Genomic DNA, 21,925 nt, shown 5'->3' with positions numbered 1-21,925 from the left:
AACCATTTTCAAAGCAGCGGAAGTCCAAAAACGTAGCAAAATAATTTTTTTACATGTGACATTTCATCATTTTTTTTTCACTTACTATTGGCTGCATTTGTTGCTATAGGTACAGTTTTTAAGTAAGAGAGACTGTTCGGGAATTTTCCACAGCATACAAACTATACTTACAGGTGTCTGAAACTCTAGAATCTGTTTAATTTACGAAAAAATGAATGAGCTGTTACGTTTTAAACTTAATGTTTAGAAAAAATCCAATTTTGTAGTTAATTATCTCAATTTTTACCACAGTTTTTAATAAATTTGGAAAAATCTAGAGTTTCATACACCTGTAAGTATGGTTTGTATGCTGTGCAAATAGCAAATAGCAACAAATGCAGCCAACAGTAAGTGAAAAAATGATGAAATTACATATAAAAAAGTTTATTTTGTTATGTTTTTGCACTTCCACTGCTGCGAGCGTGAATCCTGAATGCTTCCTGGTCATGCTGACATAGTTTTATGAGTTTTTTTGTAAAAGTATAGACAGTAGAAAATAAAATGTCCTGTGGTGCCTCTCCTGCTCCAAGTCGGCCCGTTTGACGTCCTGAGTGCAGTTGCTGTGGTGTGTGTACGAAGAAGGAAATTAGAAATAGGAGGGACTGAAGCAAACGAAAACTGGAACTTGCGGTGAAGGCAACTACCACGAAGGAAGAATACAAACTGCAGCGGGAAAAACGGACAGCAAGTGTAGACGTTCACGCAAGACGTACCTGTGGCTGTATAAAATATATTCATTTACTACTGTTGACACTAGTGAGTAGTCATGTATTGGAGTCCTAGCCGAAAACGATGGATTGGAGCACGTTTATTACGTTGAAGGACACACGAAAAATCAGTTTATCGGACTCCATTCCCACCTGTATCTCCGTGTAAACGATGGTTACATTATATCGAAATGCATTGGACTTGATGCCTTACACCCAGCAAGAGAACAATTGTTTACAGGGATTAAAACCAACGGAATAACAACCTTTAATGGGAAATCGTATCCATAAGTCATAATATTATATACAGAAATGTCACAAGAATGTGCAGCAGAAGAGCTGGCAGTGTACACCCAGCAAATTGTGGAGTATTATAATAACAGCGTTATGCGGAAAGAAAGAGGTAAAATTAAAATGGTCGGATGGTCTCGCGTAGCTGCTAGAAGGAACAGAACTAGTTGTCAACACTATAAAAGAGATAGTTCACAGGAAAAAGTTAGATATGTACTGGAATTCCAGAACGTACCTTCTTTGTATCTGTCAAATAACAGGCTGGAGAAAGAATCAGAAGAGTCCAACGTGGATGTAAATTATAAGTTAAAAATTAAGCTGGATATTATTAAGAGTGCACCAATTAAAAATTACGAGCGAGTTGTTTCCTGTTAGACTGAGATGCTCACCATTGAAATATGACAGCAGACTGCTTTGGAGTGCTTCCAAGTTACCGTTGGAAGCTGGTATTACATCTGTTTTAAACTTTGGAAATGGTTGTTATGTTGTTACCGCCAGAACTTTACTTGCGGGTTGTATATAATGGGACGGAATACCACTGCATTCGGAATAAAGGGTTCACTAGAGTCTTATAGTTGAGAGCAGAATGGATCGTGTGCTTTGCTCCTGCACGAGAGTACATAAGTGTATTAAACACCATCTAACAGTATTTACGGTGTGGCGTTTGCTTCCTCGGGTAAGAATATTGTATTACCAGGCTGCGGAATGGATCGTGTGCCTGATACCTGTGCAATAGACTGTCCAGACATGTACGTGATGAGTTGTATCTTTCTTTTCAACTACTCTCGTATGGAAAATAATTATCTCAGTTTGGCAATCATCGGTGATTCCACACCGTTATGGGTGCAATAATCACATTATTTCGTCTGTTTTCTGTGCATAACGACGTCCACATCATCGCCTCTGTAAACCAGGACTGTTAACGCTATTACACTGCAGTGCACAGATGTCATACCTTGTAATATTTACTGCCAGTTTGTTTGAGCGTTGCATACTGGAAGTGCTAACCTGGACAATGTGGTTCAGGGTTTGACATGAAGCATATACCGAGTGATCAGGAAGTCAGTATAAATTTGAAAACTTAATGAATTACGGAATAAAGTAGATAGAGAGGTAAAAATTGACACACATGCTTGGAATGACATGGGGTTTTATTAGAACGAAAAAAACACCCCATATTGCTAGACGCGTAAAAGATCTCTTGCGCGCGTCGTTTGGTGATGATCGTGTGCTCAGCCGCCACTTTCGTCATGCTTGGCCTCCCAGGTCCCCAGACCTCAGTCCGTGCTTTTATTGGCTTTGGGGTTACCTGTTGTCGCAAGTGTATCGTGATCGACCGACATATCTAGGGATGCTGAAAGACAACATCCTACGCCAATGCCTCACCATAACTCCGGACATGCTTTACAGTGCTGTTCGATACATTATTGCTCGACTACAGCTATTCTTGGGGAACGATGGTGGAGATATTGAGCATTTCCTGTAAAGAACATCATCTTTGCTTTGTCTCACTTTGTTATGCTAAGTACTGCTATTCTGATCAGATGAAGCGCCATCTGTCGGAAGGTTTTTGAACGTTTGTACTTTTTTGGTTCTAATAAAATCCCATGTCATTCCAAGCATGTGTGTCAACTTGTACCTCTCTATCTGCATTATTCCGTGATTTATTGAGTTTTCAAATTTATACAGACTTTTTGATCACCCGGTATTTCAGAAAAAGCATCAATATTGTGTATAAGAGGACCCTGGTGATCAAATTACTATAAGTAGCACTGAAAATGCGATGTGAGTGAGAGATATGTACTAGACATGGGTTTTAATTACTTAGGAATATATATCAGTTATAAGGAATTAGGTAAGAAAGGATGTATCACAGCCGTTTACAGTCACTAAACATGCATAGGATGAGAATTTTGATATTCGAATAGAGAAAAGGTTCAGATAGCTTTCAGCCGATGTGAAATTTGCGTAGTTTGGTCAGTGAGTTGCAGTGCGGCTGCTCCGGCACCGGGTTACAATTTGCCCTCAGTCCCAGTTAGATGCCATACCATGTTGAACAGAAATGCTTATAGAGCGTTAATATGTGGAATAGCAATATGGGTAGTGGGTGGATATATATTACATGCTACTTCCAGCAACTGTGGGTTGCGTCAGATGCTATGCGCATGCATTTCATTGTAGGATAGATCCCAGCAGCTGCACAGGTGTTTACAACGCTGAGGATGTACTGAAACACTTCTGGCGGAAAAACTGAGTGCTTTCACGGTTTTCTGACAAAATAGATCACCACCATTTCGGTAATCTATCTTCGTGTTCCCGATTTATGAAGGGGGTTGCAAGTGTGCTGTCAAACACATCCTCACAGGAACATACCTTAGAAAAATAAGTTGAAAGCTGTGAGAGACTGCAGACTTCAGACAGGGGACACATTTACAGAAAATTCCGAAAGCATTTGTTTGATACTTTTTCAGGTGTGTTATCTTATTTTTTAACCTTCTCAACAAATTTTTTCGTGGCCTTGATTCGTAAAGGGAGGTTACATCTACATTTATACTCCGCAAGCCACCAACGTCCCACTTTTATTAACTCCCTTTCCTGTTGCAGTCGCGTATGGTTCGCGGGAAGAACAACTGCGGGAAAGCCTCCGTGCGCGCTTGAATCTCTCCAATTTTACATTCGTGATCTCCTCGGGAGGTATAAGTAGGGGGAAGAAATGTATTCGATACCTCATCCAGAAACGCACCCTCTGGAAACCTGGACAGCAAGCTACACCGCATGCAGAGCGCCTCTCTTGCAGAGTCTGCCACTTGAATTTGTTAAACATCTCCGTAACGCTTACCAAATAACCCTATGACGAAACGCGCCGCTCTCCTTTGGATCTTCTCTATGCCCCCGTCAACCCGACCTGGTACGAATCCCACACTGATGAGCAATACTCAAGTATAGGTCGAACGAGTGTTTTGTAAGCCACTTCCTTTGTTGATGCACTACATTTTCTAAGGACTCTCCCAATGAATCTCAACCTGGTACCCGCCATACCAACAATTAATTGTGTATGATCATTCCACTTCAAATCGTTCCGCACCCATACTCCCAGATATTTTACAGATGTAACTGCTACCAGTGTTTGTTCCGCTATCATATAATCATACAATAAAGGATCCTTCTTTCTATGTATTCGCAGTACATTACATTTGTCTATGTTAAGGGTCAGTTGCCACTCCCTGCACCAAGTGCCTATCCCCTGCAGATTTTCCTGCATTTCGCTGCAATTTTCTGATGCTGCATCTTCTCTGTATACTACTGCATCATCCGCGAAAAGCCTCATTGAACTTCCGACACTATCTACAAGGTCATTTATAAATATTGAGAAAAGCAATGGTCCCATAACACTCCCCTGTGGCACGCCAGAGGTTACTTTAACATCTGTAGACGTCTCTCCATTGAGAACAACATGCTGTGATGTGTTCTGACATGATTTGTATGGGGAACGCTGCTGTGACAAAGATGACGTGCCAAGTGGGGGAGGGTGGAGTGCGGTTTTCCACCACCACCACCTTGTGACCTTGGAGTGGTGTGATAGGGGGATGACCTCGTCGTAGGTCTGGCCAAATGCAGAGTGTGTGAGGTGTTGGATGAAGGTGACCTTATCCTTGGGATGGGGAGGGAAAGTGAGGGAGTTCTGGCAACGATGCTGAGTGTCCAAGGACCACCTTTGCTCCAGTTCCGACTCTGTCGCCTTCCACTGTTGTCGTGGTGCAGCAGCAAAACTCAAACAGGTTTGAATTCAAATGTTGCCAGTTGTAGCGGATGAGCAGTGGTGGCAGAGACGTCAACAACCTAAGACACCACTGTAGCTGTATGTGCGATCCTGTCTGTTTGCCTGCAGCTGTCACGTGCTGTCGTTCGCTTCTGTCTCTGAAGCTGCGGGTTTATGGGGTATCGTCGCAGTTGTGCGACTGGATTCGTGATTTCCTTTCAGGAATGTCGCAGTTCGTAGTAATGGACCGCAAATCATCGAGTAAAACTGAAGTGATATCAGGTGTTCCCCAGGGAAGCGTCCTGGGACCTCTGCTGTTCCTGATCTATATAAATGATCTGGGTGACAATCTGAGCAGTTCTCTTTGGTTGTTCGCAGATGATGCTGTAATTTACCGTCTAGTAAGGTCATCCGAAGACCAATATCAGTTGCAAAGCGATTTAGAAAAGATTGCTGTATGGTGTGGCAGGTGGCAGTTGACGCTAAATAACGAAAAGTGTCAGATGATCCACATGAGTTCCAAAAGAAATCCGTTGAAATTCGATTACTCGAGGCTGTCAATTCAACTAAGTACATGGATGTAAAAATTACGAACAACTTCAGTTGGAAAGACCACACAGATAATATTGTGGGGAAGGCGAGCCAAAGGTTGCGCTTCATTGGCAGGACACTTAGAAGATGCAACAAGTCCATTAAAGAGACAGCTTACACTACACTCGTTCGTCCTCTGTTAGAATATTGGTGCGCGGTGTGGGATCCTTACCAGGTGGGATTGACGGAGGACATCGAAAGGGTCCAAAAAGGGCAGCTCGTTTTGTATTATCACGTAATAGAGGAGAGAGTGTAGCAGATATGATACGTGAGTTGGGATGGAAGTCATTAAAGCAAAGACGTTTTTCGTCGCGGCGAGACCTTTTTAGGAATTTTCAGTCACCAACTTTCTTTCCGAATGCGAAAATGTTTTGTCGAGCCCAACCTACATAGGTAGGAATGATCACCAAAATAAAATAAGAGAAATCAGAGCTCGAACAGAAAGGTTTAGGTGTTCGTTTTTCCCGCGCGCTGTTCGGGAGTGCAATGGTAGAGAGATAGTATGATTGTGGCTCGATGAACCCTCTGCCTAGCACTTAAATGTGAATTGCAGAGTAATCATGTAGATGTAGATGTAGATGGGAATATACCTCACAAAAAACACTTAAAAGCTGTGAGAGACTGGGCACTTCAGACATGGGCCACCCTTATAGAAAATTCCTGATGCATATCTTTGATACTTCTTGAGGTGTGTTACCTAATTTTTTAACCTTCTGAACTATTTTTTTTTCGTGGTCTTGACTCGTAAAGGGGGCCTGTAATGTGTCCTGACTAATGGGAACGCTGCTGACTGCTGTGACAAAGATGACTGACGGGGAGTGTCAAGCGGGGGAGGGTGGAGTGCTATTTTCCACTACCACCACGACCACCACTTTGTGACCTTTTGTGACCTTGGAGGGGTTTATTTATTTATTTGTGTGGCTAGCCCTCCCCCCGCCCCCGTCTTTTTTTTAAATCTCATTTTGTTCGTTTTCGTTCGTTGTATCGGGTCTGCACGGACGTCGAAAGACACCCGTTTCATTTAGTTGTTGATCCATTAACTCTTTTTTTGTCTCAGAGGGTAGCTGAACCCTCTGACCAAACACGCTGCCAGTCCCTGGGCGGAGAAAATTTCCCGACCCAGCCGGGAATCGAACCCGGGCCCAAAGGAGTGACAATCTGTCACGCTACAACCTCGGAGGGGTATGATAGGGGGATAATCTTGTCGTAGATCTGTCCAAATGCAGAGAGTGTGAGGTGTTGGATGGAGGTGACCTTATCCTTGGGATGGGGAGGGAAAGTGGGGGAGTTCTGGCAACGATGCTGAGTGTCCTTGGACCGCCTCTGCCCCAATACCGCTGTCGCCTTCCACTGTTGTCATGCTGCAGCAACAAAATTCAAACAAGTTTGAACCCAAATGTCGCCAGTTGTAGCGGATGACCAGTGGTGGCACGGACGTCAACAACCTAGGACACCACCTGCCGTGTTGCCTGCATCTGTCACATACTGTCGTTCCGAGGCCCACGAGAGAGACAGGCCGCGGCGCGTACGTCACCAGGGTGGTCCTGAACTCGCTCGCTCGCTCAGCACAGCAGACAAAGTGCGTTTCTAAACCTGTTAACTCGCAGCTGGGCGTGTGAGTGCTAACGAGGATTGCATCTTCTACTGGAATCTACTATTATGAACTCTTACTGATTGACAGCACTACAACAAAATTTAATTCAAGATCAGTGCTCGATATAAATGGTATAAGGGCTTGTTTATAGCATTTATTCTCATCTGCTTAACAGTACTCATAACATGAAGAGGTGCCTTAAGCAACTGATAATCATTTCAGCATGATTTTATTTTTTTTGCACGCCAGTGGAGACGTAAGAAATTATAAGTAGGCCATGTACTACCAATCATCATAGGACTAATAACAGCGAGATTCCGTAATAGCGGATTCCGTTAGAAGATTCAGTTTTCCTTTGCACGGACACTCCTAGTGACGAGTTAACAGGTGCAGAAAGGTAGCTTGTCTGCTGACTTGAGCGCGCGCAGGACTACCTTTGTGACGCACTCGCCGCCGCCTGTGTCTCTCGCAGGCCTCGCTGCCGTTCGCTTCTCCCTCTCGGGCAGCACGCCGCCGTGTTGTGGTCCGCTTCAGCAGTGTGTGTGTGTGTGTGTGTGCCCGGCAGGCCCAGCCCTGTGGCCCTCGTCCTCCCCGGAGTGCGGCGGGCGCCGGCAGAGCCCCGTGGCGCTGGACACCACGTCCGCTGTGGCCGGCCACCAGCCGCGCCTCCACTGGTTCGGCTGGCACAACCTGCCCGTCTCCCAGCACGTCGCCAACAACGGACACACCGGTGCGGCGGCGCCCTCTGCACCTGCACACGCTGGCCGCTCACGCATCGTCACTCACTCGAATCCTCCACTCTCACACACTACTGCCCATTAAAACTGCTACACCACCAACATGACGAGCTACAGGCGCGAAATTTGACCGGCAGGAAGGACATGCTGTCATATGCAAATGATTAGCTTTTCAGAGCATACACACAAGATTGGCGCCGGTGGCGACACCTACAACGTGCTGACATGAGGACAATTTCCAACCGATTTCTCATACACAAACAGCAGTCGACCGGCGTTCCCTGGTAAAACGTTGTTGTGATGTCTCGTGTAAGGAGGAGAAATGTGTACCATCACGTTTCCGACTTTGATAAAGGTCGGATTGTAGCCTACCGCAATTCCAGTTCATCGTATCGCGACAATGCTGCTCGCGTTGGTCGAGATTCAATGACTGTTAGTAGAATATGGAATCGGTGGGTTCAGGAGGGTAAAACGGAACACCGTGCTGGATCCCAACGGCCTCGTATCACAAGCAGTCGAGATGACAGGCATCTTATCCGCACGGCTGTAACGGATCGTGCAGCCACGTCTCGATTCCTAACAGATGGGGACGTTTGCAAGACAACAACCATGTGCACGAACAGTTCGACGACGTTTGCAGCAGCACGGACTATCAGTTCAGACACCGTGGCTGCGGTTACTCTTGACGCTGCATCACAGACAGGAGCGCCTGCGATGGTGTACTCAACGACTAACCTGAGTGCACGAACGGCAAAAGTCATGAATCCAGGTTCTGTTTACAGCATCATGATGGTCGCATCCGTGTTTGCTCACATCACGGTGAACGCACATTGCAAGCGTGTTCGACATCGCCGTACTGGTGTATCACCCGGCGTGATGGTATGGGGTGCCATTGCTTACACGTCTCCGTCACTTCTTGTTCGCATTGATGGCACTTTGAACAGTGGACGTTTCATTTCAGATGTGTTACAACCCGTGGCTCTACCCTTGATCGATCCCTGCGAAACCCTACATTTGAGCAGGATAATGCACGACCGCACGTTGCAGGTCCTGTACGGGCCTTTATGGATACAGAAAACGTTTGACTGCTGCCCTGGCCAGCACATTCTCCAGATCTCTCACCAATTGAAAACGTCTGATCATTGGTGCTCGAGCAACTGGCTCGTCACAATACGCCAGTCACTACTCTTGATGAACTGTGGTATCGTGTTGAAGCTGGACGGGCAGCTGTACCTGATCCAAGCTCTGTTTGACTCAATGCTCAGGCGCATCAAGGCCGCTATCAAGTAGTTGTTCTGCGTTCTGATTCCTCAGGATCTCTGCACCCAAACTGCAGGAAAATGTCACGTTTGCAAGGTTTGTGAATCCCAAGTGACATAGTCCAATGAAGCTTGGACCATAAATAGAAACAAATAGTACAGAACGTAACTGAAAGATATAAACAATGATGACACTTTTATTCAAAGACAATAGATGTACTGATAAGATAGTACATTGATCATAATAATGTGCACGGTCACCACAGACGACAATGCATTCTGTGCAACGTTTCCCCATCGTGACCACAAAGCTGGTAAAGAGTTCTTGCAGTAGGGAATTCCATACCTCCACCAACGCAGTTGACAAATCTTGAATTGTGGTTGGTGCACGTGGACGTTCTGCAGTACATCTCCCCAATGCACCCCACATGTGCTCGAGAGGACTTTGGGGGGAACGGACACACCACCTAAATAACTTCAGTCACCGAATATCCTCAAGTTTAAAGACCTTCTCCAACTGTTGTTCGATGTGGTCGCGACTTCTCATACATAAAAACGAAACCAGGAGTGAATGCACCACTGAGATGAACCACACGGGGAAAGAGTACAGTGTCACAATAACTTCGACTGGTGACTGTACTCAAACAGTCGAAGGTCAGTACGCCTTCCGATACCATAACACCTGAACCACGAAAACTATTGTGTTTGGCAACATCCCTATGTGCATTACATACCCTCGTAAGGCGAGAGGTGGGAACCGGTAATGCACACAGGATCAACGTCCAGTTATGATCCTTTTGATGCCTCAGGTGTGATGGTATGTGGAGTCATAATGTTGCATGGTCCTATGGTTTCCTGATCTTTGAACATGGTACACTCACTGGTCAGAGCTACTGTCACACTGTGCTGCTTCCCCATGTGAATCTTTTCAGAAGTGCGTTCCGCCTCTACAGTTGGTTATCGTCGATGCAATTGGGAGAGAGGCGATTTTATCTTAGCATCTCTTTTAGTTATTTCGCAATTTCTACGGTTTAACAACATTCGTTTCAGCTGATCTTCGTATGCGCGCTGATAAGCTCGATGTTGAGTGTCCCTATTTCACCAACACACACATTCGGCCATCACTGCATTATTATGGATAAAAGTCTGCAACCTCAACCACATCGAACAGCGCAGCTGGTGGACCTCCAGCAATGAGCCCATATTCGGCGAATGGGCCGACCTGCCAGTTCCCACAACTTCAGTCCCATCGAGCATTTGTAGAGTGGTGGTGAGATGCGGTGGGGAGACACATCGCAGCACCAGCGACCATCCAGCAATTTTCAACAGCGCTGGTGGAGGAGTAGGAAGCTGGTGAGATGCGGTGGGGAGACACATCGCAGCACCAGCGACCATCCAGCAATTTTCAACAGCGCTGGTGGAGGAGTAGGAAGCCGTACCACAAGAACTCCATGGCAACCTTGTGGCCAACATGGTACCTCGTTGCAGAGCGTGCAGTACCGTTCGTAGTGGTTTATTCCATTTACGCTCCAGATTTTATCGAGCTATGTTACTTGATATTTGGGGAGCAAAATAACTGATGATGGTCGAAGTAGAGAGGATATAAAATGTAGACTGGCAATGGCAAGGAAAGCGTTTCTGAAAAAGACAAATTTGTTAACATCGAGTATAGAGTTAAGTGTCAGGAAGTCGTTTCTGAAAGTACACTCCTGGAAATGGAAAAAAGAACACATTGACACCGGTGTGTCAGACCCACCATACTTGCTCCGGACACTGCGAGAGGGCTGCACAAGCAATGATCACACGCACGGCACAGCGGACACACCAGGAACCGCGGTGTTGGCCGTCGAATGGCGCTAGCTGCGCAGCATTTGTGCACCGCCGCCGTCAGTGTCAGCCAGTTTGCCGTGGCATACGGAGCTCCATCGCAGTTGAAGCTGGTATCATGCCGCGACAGCGTGGACGTGAACCGTATGTGCAGTTGACGGACTTTGAGCGAGGGCGTATAGTGGGCATGCGGGAGGCCGGGTGGACGTACCGCCGAATTGCTCAACACATGGGGCGTGAGGTCTCCGCAGTACATCGATGTTGTCGCCAGTGGTCAGCGGAAGGTGCACGTGCACGTCGACCTGGGACCGGGCCGCAGCGACGCACGAATGCACGCCAAGACCGTAAGATCCTACGCAGTGCCGTAGAGGACCGCACCGCCACTTCCCAGCAAATTAGGAACACTGTTGCTCCTGGGGTATCGGCGAGGACCATTCGCAACCGTCTCCATGAAGCTGGGCTACGGTCCCGCACACCGTTAGGCCGTCTTCCGCTCACGCCCCAACATCGTGCAGCCCGCCTCCAGTGGTGTCGCGACAGGCGTGAATGGAGGGACGAATGGAGACGTGTCGTCTTCAGCGATGAGAGTCGCTTCTGCCTCGGTGCCAATGATGGTCGTAAGCGTGTATGGCGCCGTGCAGGTGAGCGCCACAATCAGGACTGCATACGACCGAGGCACACAGAGCCAACACCCGGCATCATGGTGTGGGGAGCGATCTCCTACACTGGCCGTACACCTCTGGTGATCGTCGAGGGGACACTGAATAGTGCACGGTACATCCAAACCGTCATCGAACCCATCGTTCTACCATTCCTAGACCGGCTGTTCCAACAGGACAATCAGCTCAAACGCTCGCACCATATCCTACAACTGATGCTAATAATAGATTAGCGGTATGTTATGTCTGTTTTAAGAGAAGCTTAAATTGTTCGCAGCAGTTATAATTTTGTGTATGATGGTAGTATTTTATGTGCCAGTCTTCTCTATATGATGTAAAAAGTTACGACGTTCGTTCAGGATGCCCCTAAACATCTTGTTACTACGATTCTTCTAACTGTTACAGGGTTTAATTTTAGTACAGGATTTATTGCTAAGTTCTCTTTCAGGATGAGGTATGTGGTTTTGAGAGATTCTAGTGAATTTGACAAGAGTGGTGAGACAGCTTATAGACTGCAGCTTCTGATGTCAGCTGTACTATTCAGAAGAGTTCAACGAGGAGTACACTGTCCCAAATGATGCATTTTTAGTAATTCTAGGAACATTTCCATTAGGTTTAGATATAAGGAAGAGGGGAACCTTTATTGGTTAAAGAAAGGTAATGAAGACGTATGAAGCATACTTGCAACTAAGTCCAATACGAAAAACTTTATACAAAATTGCATATTACAAGTTTGGCTAACCAAACGGGAGACTACAGGTACAGACAGAGGGACATAGGAATTTCTGACATCAAGGAGAGACTAAACACGAGATTTCTTCAGCCGTCGAGTGGAGTGATACATTATATCACCAGTCGTGGCCCGTGTGCTGATCTAGACAAAATCAAAAGAGAGGTGAATCAGAGTGTCGCCTGCAGCAGTATGGGCACGTCAGAGCAGAGGCAGTGTGTCTGTGGGCAGCGGGTAATGGCCGTGAGGCGTTGAGGTTGCTCGAGCCCAAAGCAGCTCTGAGGAGCACGTCAGCTTGGCGCTTCTTGGACGATGCTGCAGCTGCAGTATCCAGAAAGGCCGGGGAAGACTTCACGAGGCATGCTGCCGTCCCGGCTAGACAACATACTTTCCAGATGGTGAGAAGAAATCTGCGGTCGGCACCCACGAAATTAAATGGTTTCTCAAGACTTTACATTGCGCTGCTGCGAGTGACCACGCAAGTATGCACTCTTTAGATGTTACAATGAGTTGTGGGCTGATTCTTTACAGTGAACACGCCGCTGACGTCCTGCCCTATGGCCAAGATATGCACCAGACAAAGGCTTTTGACCAGGGCAGTATGAGGGTGGATCCAGTAGTGGAAACAACGATCTACAGTTTTAATGCACCCCGAGAAATGAAAAAAACAACATCTTCTACTGCAGTTTTGTAATGGTAGAGAGTTGTTGTTGTATTAGCAGTTTTGTAGGATTGCCATTTTATTTTCAAAATTTTGTTTCTATGGGGTCCACAGCCTCTAAATGTTTAATAAAAGAAAACATCGTCCACAGTAGGCTGTAATGCAAACTAGCTTTATTTAAATGGTGCGATTAGCAAATTTCGCCAACTTGTCATTTTCAAGCACCTGTAAAAGCAACTTGGAAGGGTATCAGATCGCCTGCATACATGTCCACACATAGCCATCTATAAATAACACATTACACCACTCACAACTTTGGAGTGCTTCTGCTTCTATCCATGATATTACGTACTGCATATCGTAGTTCCCAAATTATTTTTCCCTATACATAAAGAGTACACGTCATATTCCATCCTTGCATTGGGAATGGGTCCACGACAACTTTACGACCTTAACTGTCATATTTGTGACTTTGCTCTCAGTACTACAGCTTTGCAACTAGCAGCAGCTGATATAATGTCGAAAATACATGTAGATGGACATACTGTAGAACTGTCGATAGGAAGTGCCAGAGGAAATTACATACCAGGTGGTTCATACAAGGACCAAAGTTGGTAGCATTAATGTCAAGGACATGGGCAAGAGAAATAATGCAGAATAAATTCAACTGAAACACTTTTAATATGCTGGTACGGTGCGTCATACCATTATATACCGGTGCCACTGCTGCTTCAAAAAGGGTCTCAATATGGCGCCCATCACTGTACATAATAGTGAAAGCGCAGGACTGCGTTCTGCACAGCAGGACGAAGCATGTCCGTACGTATGTTGCCTACTTTTCTTGATGTGCTGCATCGCAGTTCATGTGTGAATGTTCCCCTGGTAAGCCCCGTTCTTTGCATGAGCTACATGGAATAAAAAATATGAGCTGTTACAGATTCCTTAACAAGAGAAACTAGGTGTTAACGTGACATTCACTAACATTTTTTAGAAAATACACCGAACGTACCAGAAGATATGAAAACCTGTTAACATCTATCAAGCAATATAGAGTAAGAGGTAAGATGGCAAAGAAATGGCACTTGCTATAGAAATATAGGAGCCATTACTGGGCACATCATGAAATTAAGGACTTAGAGTATGTGACAGTACCGTAAAATGCAGGAAACCAAAATAGCTTAGAGATCAACTCAGTGTAAATATAAAACAACAAGGGAAGATAGCGTTGAAAAATGAAAATGAACGTCTATGCAGCAGACGTGTCTGGAGGAAGAATATTAGGCAATGTAAATTAACTGATGGCACGATTTAAATAGAGATCATTTATATACAGCATATTATGGACCATGTTTTCTTTTATTTTTGCAAAATGTTTGTAAACACCAGGAATCAATAATTAATTTATTTATTAGTATCCACAAAAAGGTGCCTGTGTGGTGTATATTAATTCCCTAGAAAATAGGCTGTCATTGTGGAGATTAAAGAAATAGTCCCTGTTGAAAGCGCACATAGGTTTCTCTGGGGTGGCGAAAAATGGAAAAATGTGCACAGCTGGTGAAAGTTTACCGTCTAACCTCCTTGCCTAGGGACGCCAGATGAAAGTTGATGTCGTCAAGCCCTGAATCAAAATTGCGCAACGGATAACTGGGGAGGGGAGCTTGAGAGCGCTACCTAGAGAGCGTGCCCTTTCTGTACGGTACTAGGCAAGGGGCTGGAGGGCTCACACGCTGATGTGTGGGTCCCTGAATTCTATAGCTTTTATTTTAAATGAATTCCTTTAACTTGACTTCTTTGTGATTTATAAGCTATGGTAAAGGTTGATGACAGTTCATTACCTAATTATTTTAAACATTATCACTCGATTTTACACCGATTGCAGCAATTGTTCCAGTTCACAGGTGTTACAATTTTACAACTTATAGCTCGGGTATATTATATACTCATCTGCGCGCACATTTCTACGGGTAAGAAGGAATTGCGATTTCCAAATGTATACCACCAGAGCCTCCCAATATTTTAATGGGACATCCACTATGTGAGGAGGATAACGGGCAAACTGGGGACCAGATACATTAACACAGGGGGTCACATTTCCAAAATTAAACGAGCCCATTCATTTCCTTACACAATCCGAAGCTGGAAATTAAAGAAGTAGTACAGATATTCAAATACCTCTCTCCCATGCGTCAACATTGAGACAGACGCACTGAGGGCACGTCTGCTCACTTACCCGTCTTCTGTAACACTCCTAGAATATGGCGGGCAGCCGGAGGTCTTCCTGGGCCCCGGTGGAGGGTGTGGTCGAACCACTTGGCCGTGACCAACCTCTCCACCCCAAATCTTGTCACACTGGAAAGTCTTTGACTTTTACCTGCCTGTGATGTCTCTCTGATATCCTACCCAGGAGTGAGGTTTGCACTACTATACTACAGAACTACTTCCCAACTAAGATTTGGCCACGCTTTACGGAAAGGCGTGAGGAGGATTAGGAAAGTTCGTGTGCAGATTCACATCCACGTACAAGAAATGCATAATACACGACACATATAAATACGTATTATGAAGCCTGGCACATTTCTTTCCACCCGTCCACATGGGTTCTGTTGCACCTGCGGCCGGCCGCGTCGTGTAATAAAATTGGCTGCGGAGCCGCCTCTCTTTCTCTTCCCGGTGCGAGCGAGCAGCGAAACCTGCTGCTTGTAGAGCGGTACCGTTTCACTGGTACCAGCTGTCACGTGATACTCCACTGCTGACGTGAGCCGTGGCTGTTAAATAGCACGTGTCGAATCAGTGTAATAAGACGAGTCGACGTACAGACGTGACACAGGGGCGCAAAAGAGCTGTCGTGTTTAGGCGTGTCCACGACCACACGAACTTCTGACGTGTCTACGAATGCTGTACCACTGGCAGACATGTGACAAGGCGTAATAATAGCGATTGTAAAAAGGCGGTGACCTACAGGAGGCGGCGACGATAAGAATTTCAGGTGTCAGTGGCTGCAGGCCCGTCTCGAACACTTTCTGAGTGAACGCTGCGAAGATAACTGCGTGCAGCGGATATTTGGAGTCGGGGACCTCGCATAAGGCACACACCGACAGACAAATCTGCGCCTCATCATTGCGCCAAACAACACAGAAACTGGGCGGTGGCTGACCGTAGTCTTGTAGAGTGGTCCGAGCACCTGCAGTTTAGACTCTTTCCAAATACTGAAAGGCGCTGTGTGCAGAGACAGCCAACACAGCCGCTTAGTTAACAGTGTGTGGAAGGTGTAACTTACGCCGCAGGTGTTTCTGTCATGTTTTGAGGTTTTTTCGTACTATGATTTGGGCGCACATTCAAATTATCTAGAACTTGAACAAGGGTGTTCTCCTTTAACATTCTTGAAGGTAAAGTGTTGCCTTTCGTTCGACAACTACATGAGTAATTTGTCCCACTTTCCAAGATAACAGCCGTGTTAACAGGGCTACGATGCACTGGCTTCACACACACTCAGCCACCCACCCTACCACACCCCGGCTAACCAGTTAAATCAGCCGATGTTACTCACATACAGAATGTCACGGGCTTTTAACAACAATGGCCGAAACATAGAAATCAACCCTGCTATTGGGTAGTTCTGGCAGGATTTAATCGTCAAAGAGTACATAATAATAATAATAACAATAACAATAATAATAATAATAATAATAAACTTCCCAGAGCAAGCAAACAAAGAACACCACGCACCAATTACACAACCAGAGGAAAACGAAATCTTAAGACAGCCACCAGAACAAGCACAAATAGAACACGAAGTGACACACACGTTAGTTATAGAAGAAAAATTTCAGCTGACATATATAGAATACAAAGACACAAATACAGACATTAGACCAATCTTGCATAGACCCCCAAATAACCCACAAGTCGAAACGACAATAACAACTATCAACACAATCATATACAACAAAATAAATGAAAACACAACTATGGAAGAGTTACAACTACTGGCTTATATAGGAGCACTCACTACACTAAGTATACACACTAGGCAGAGATCAGAACCAAACAACACACAGAAGAAACCCACAAAACCAGCATGGCAATACAAGCTACAGATCAGAATAGAAAAACTGAGAAAAGACATCGGACAGCTAACACAATTGATAAGAAATGAAATATCAGACAAAAAGCGAAAAAGGTTAGGTAAAATCTCACAACACGAAGCGATAGAGCAACTAGATGAAAAGAAGCAGAAATTACAAGCATTGGCCAAACGACTTAAATGATAAAAAAAGTGAAAATAGAAGGAAACAAAACCAAACATTCAACACAAACCAAAAGAAATTTTACCAGACAATAGATAACACACACATTAAAATAGACAATCCACCAAACATAACAGACATGTAACACTTCTGGAGCAACATATGATCAAACCCGGTACAACAGAACAGGCATGCACGGTGGATAAAAGCAGAAACAGATGCATACAAGATGATACCACAAATGCCTGAAGCGATAATTTTGCAACATGAAGTCACCCAAGCAATTAATTCTACTCACAATTGGAAAGCCCCTGGAAAAGATAAAATAGCAAATTTCTGTCTCAAGAAGTTCACCTCAACACATTCACGTTTAACTAAATTATTTTACAGTTACATTGCAGACCCATGCATATTCCCTGATACACTTACACATGGAATAACTTATCTGAAACCTAAAGATCAAGCAGGCACAGCAAACCCAGCTAAATATCGCCCCATAACATGCCTACCAACAATATACAAAATATTAACTTCAGTCATTACACAGAAATTAATGACACATACAACACAGAACAAAATTATAAATGAAGAACAAAAAGGTTGTTCCAAAAGAACACAAGGATGTAAAGACCAAGTGATAATAGATTCAGAAGTGACATATCAAGTTAAAACTAAAGGTCGCTACACTATGCATACATTGATTACCAAAAAGCTTTTGATAGTGTACCCCACTCATGGTTACTACAAATATTGGAAATATACAAAGTAGATCCTAAATTGATACAGTTCCTAAACGTAGTAATGAAAAATTGGAAAACCACACTTAATATCCAAACAAATTCAAATAATATCAAATCACAGTCAATACAGATTAAGTGTAGAATATACGAAGGAGACTCATTAAGTCCTTTCTGGTTCTGCCTTGCTCTGAACCCACTATCCAACATGATAAATAATACAAATTATGGATATAGTATTACTGGAACATACCAACAGAAAATCACACATTTGCTATACATGGATGATGTAAAACTACTGGCAGCAACAAATCAACAACTCAACCAATTACTAAAGATAACAGAAGTATTCAGCAATGATATAAATATGGCTTTTGGAACAGACAAATCTAAGAAAAATAGCATAGTCAAGGGAAAACACACTAAGCAAGAAGATTACATATTGGATAACCACAGCGACTGCATTGAAGCGATGGAAAAAATGGATGCCTATAAATATCTAGGATACAGACAATAAATGGGAATAGCTAATACAAATAATAAAGAAGAACTAAAAGAAAAATATAGACAAAGACTAACAAAAATAATGAAAACAGAATTGACAGCAAGAAACCAGACAAAAGCTATACCAATGCTATACCAATATTGACCTACTCATTTGGAATAGTGAAATGGAGTAACACTGACCTAGAAGCACTCAATACACTGACATGATCACAATGCCACAAATATAGAGTACATCACATACATTCAGCAACAGAAAGATTCACATTAAGCACAAAGGAAGGAGGAAGGTATTTAACGACTAAAAAAAACCTACATTATGAACAGGTAGACAATTTAAGAAAATTCTTTATAGAACGAGCATAAACTAGCAAAATATACAAAGCAATCACTCATATAAATACATCGGCTACACCACTGCAATTTCATAACCCTTTAGATCACATAACCATTTAGATCACATAACATCAACAGATATGAAGAAAGTAAAGTGTAAAAAGAAAAAACTACACGGCAAGCACCCGTATCACCTAACACAGCCACACATCGATCAAGACGCATCCAATACATGGCTAAGAAAAGGCAATATATACAGTGAGACGGAAGGATTCATGATTGCAATACAGGATCAAACAATAAACACCAGATATTACATCAAGCATATTATTAAAGATCCCAATACCACAATAGATAAATGCAGACTTTGCAAACAACAAATAGAAACAGTAGATCACATCACAAGCGGATGTACAATACTAGAAAACACAGAATACCCCAGACGACATGACAATGTAGCAAAAATAATACATCAACAACTTGCCACATAACATAAACTAATAAAATAACACGTTGCCACATACACGTATGCACCACAAAATATACTGGAGAAGGATGAATACAAATTATACTGGAACAGAATCATTATAACAGATAAAACAACACCACATAACAAACCTGACATCATACTCACCAATAAAAAGAAGAAATTAACACAAGTAATCGAAATATCCATACCGAGTACAACAGATATAAAGAAGAAAACAGGAGAAAAAATTGAAAAGTACATCCAACTGGCTGAGGAAGTCAAGGACATGTGGCATCAGGATAAAGTTGACATTATGCCAATTGTACTATCAACTACAGGAGTCATACCACACAATATCCACCAGTACATCAACGCAATACAGCTACATCCAAACGTATATATGTTGTTGTTGTTGTGGTCTTCAGTCCTGAGACTGGTTTGATGCAGCTCTCCGTGCTACTCTATCCTGTGCAAGCTTCTTCGTCTCCCAGTACCTAATGCAACCTACATCCTTCTGAATCTGCTTAGTGTATTCATCTCTTGGTCACCCTCTACGATTTTTACCCTCAACGCTGCCCTCCAATACTAAATTGGTGATCCCTTGATGCCTCAGAACATGTCCTACCAACCGATCCCTTTTTGTGGACAAGTTGTGCCACAAACTTCTCTTCTCCCCAATCCTATTCAATACTTCCTCATTAGTTATGTGATCTACCCATCTAATCTTCAGCATTCTTCTGTAGCACCACATTTCGAAAGCTTCTATTCTCTTCTTGTCCAAACTATTTATCGTCCATGTTTCAGTTCCATACATGGCTACACTCCATACAAAAACTTTCAGGAAAGACTTACTAACACTTAAATCTATACTCGATGTTAACAAATTTCTCTTCTTCAGAAACGCTTTCCTTGCCATTGCCGGTCTACATTTTATATTCTTTCTATTTCGACCATCGTCAGTTATTTTGCTCCCCAAATAGCAAAACTCCTTTACTATTTTAAGTGTCTCATTTCCTAATCTAATACCCTCAGCATCACCCAACTTAATTCGACTACATACTATTATCCTCGTTTTGTTTTTGTTGACGTTCATCTTATATCCTCCTTTCAAGAGACTATCCATTCCGTTCAACTGCTCTTCCGAGTCCTTTGCTGTCTCTGACAGACTTAGAATGTCATCAGCGAACCTCAAAGTTTTTATTTCTTCTCCATGGATTTTAATACCTACTCCGAATTTTTCTTTTGTTTCCTTTACTGCTTGCTCAATATACGTATTGATTAACATTGGGGAGAGGCTACAACTCTGTCTCACTCCCTTTCCAACCACTGCTTCCCTTTCATGTCCCTCGACTCTTATAACTGCCATCTGGTTTCTGTACAAATTGTAAATAGCCTTTCGCTCCCTGTATTTTACCCCTGCCACCCTCAGAATTTGAAAGAGAGTATTCCAGTCAACATTGTCAAAAGCTTTCTCTAAGTCTACCAATGCTAGAAACGTAGGTTTGCCTTTCCTTCATCTTTCTTCTAAGATAAGTCGTAAGGTCAGTATTGCCTCACGTGTTCCAGTATTTCTACGGAATTCAAACTGATCTTCCGTGAGGTCAGCTTCTACTAGTTTTTCCATTCGTCTGTAAAGAAGTCGTGTTAGTATTTTGCAGCTGTGACTTATTAAACTGATAGTTCGGTAATTTTCACATCTGTCAAGACCTGCTTTCTTTGGGATTGGAATTATTATATTCTTCTTGAAGTCTGAGGGTATTTCGCCTGTCTCATACACCTTGCTCACCGGATGGTAGAGTTTTGTCAGGACTCGCTCTCCCAAGGACGTCAGTAGTTCCAATGGAATGTTGTCTTCTCCGGCGGCCTTGTTTCGACTCAGGTCTTTCAGTGCTCTGTCAAACTCTTCACGCAGTATCGTATCTCCCATTTCATCTTCATCTACATCCTCTTCCATTTCGATACTATTGTCCTTGTATAGACGCTCTATATATATACAACATAAATCTGTAATTATCAATACATGTTTAATTACCCGAAAGTTCGTAAATGCAATGTAACATATACCGTACAGTTAAAAGGAAGTCACGCTTGATCAAGGTCCGCATCACTTTCCATTTTTAAGCAGACATAACGTCTGAGACAGGACAGAAATAATAGTAGTAGTAGTAGTAGTAGTAGTTCTAGTTACTCAAGTGCACAAAATTTGTAAGCTGGAATAGGTTTGGAACTGCATTACTTGAATGAAATTAGCATTTTGTTATATGCATTTTATTTTGTTAAACACGTAACTGTAATGTTAGTAACATGTGCACTGTAAAAGAAACATATAATGAGTTGGAAAATGAATTTAAATCACTGTACCGTGTTCTAGACTACAAAGCAAGGCTGTACCACAGTAATGTGGAGGTAGTGAGCTCTGTAGGACAGCAGGTGTGTGTGTCTGTTGCTGCAGTGTCGGTGAAGTCGACGTACCTGAGCGAGAAGGAGGTGCCGCTGGTGTGGCTGTCCGACTCTGAGCGCCGCTACAGGCTGGACAGTGCGCACTTCCACTGGGGCGGCAGCGAGCACACGCTCAACGGCGAGAGGTACGTAGTCAGCGAAGGGGCTCAGCGCGTGGTGGTTGGGAGGGGAGAGGAACATAGCCTAGCTAACACTGTGCCGCGTCCACGTCTCAGCGGCAAAGGGGCTCAGTGCATTGTTGGTGGAAGGTGAGAGGTCCGTAGCGAGCACTATGCCGTGTCCATGCCTCAGCCTCAGAGGGGCTCAGCGCGTGGTGG

At 43.8% G+C, this 21,925-nt stretch overlaps 1 protein-coding gene across 2 annotated transcripts in view; it reads left to right on the top strand.

Moving 5' to 3' along the window:
• LOC126293743 (carbonic anhydrase 2-like) overlaps nt 1-21,925 on the top strand; it is a 252,477-nt gene that overhangs the window by 138,340 nt on the left and 92,212 nt on the right. For both annotated transcript variants that reach the window (XM_049987095.1, XM_049987096.1), the window contains 2 exons: nt 7,548-7,712; nt 21,601-21,733. In XM_049987095.1, coding sequence (XP_049843052.1) covers nt 7,548-7,712; nt 21,601-21,733 — 298 coding nt within the window. The remainder of the gene's footprint in view (nt 1-7,547; nt 7,713-21,600; nt 21,734-21,925) is intronic.

This window comes from Schistocerca gregaria, chromosome 10, assembly GCF_023897955.1.
Source record: "Schistocerca gregaria isolate iqSchGreg1 chromosome 10, iqSchGreg1.2, whole genome shotgun sequence".
NCBI classification, from domain to species: Eukaryota; Metazoa; Arthropoda; class Insecta; order Orthoptera; family Acrididae; genus Schistocerca; species Schistocerca gregaria.
Note: the sequence above shows the minus strand (reverse complement) of the source record. Positions and strands in the feature narration are given on the sequence as shown.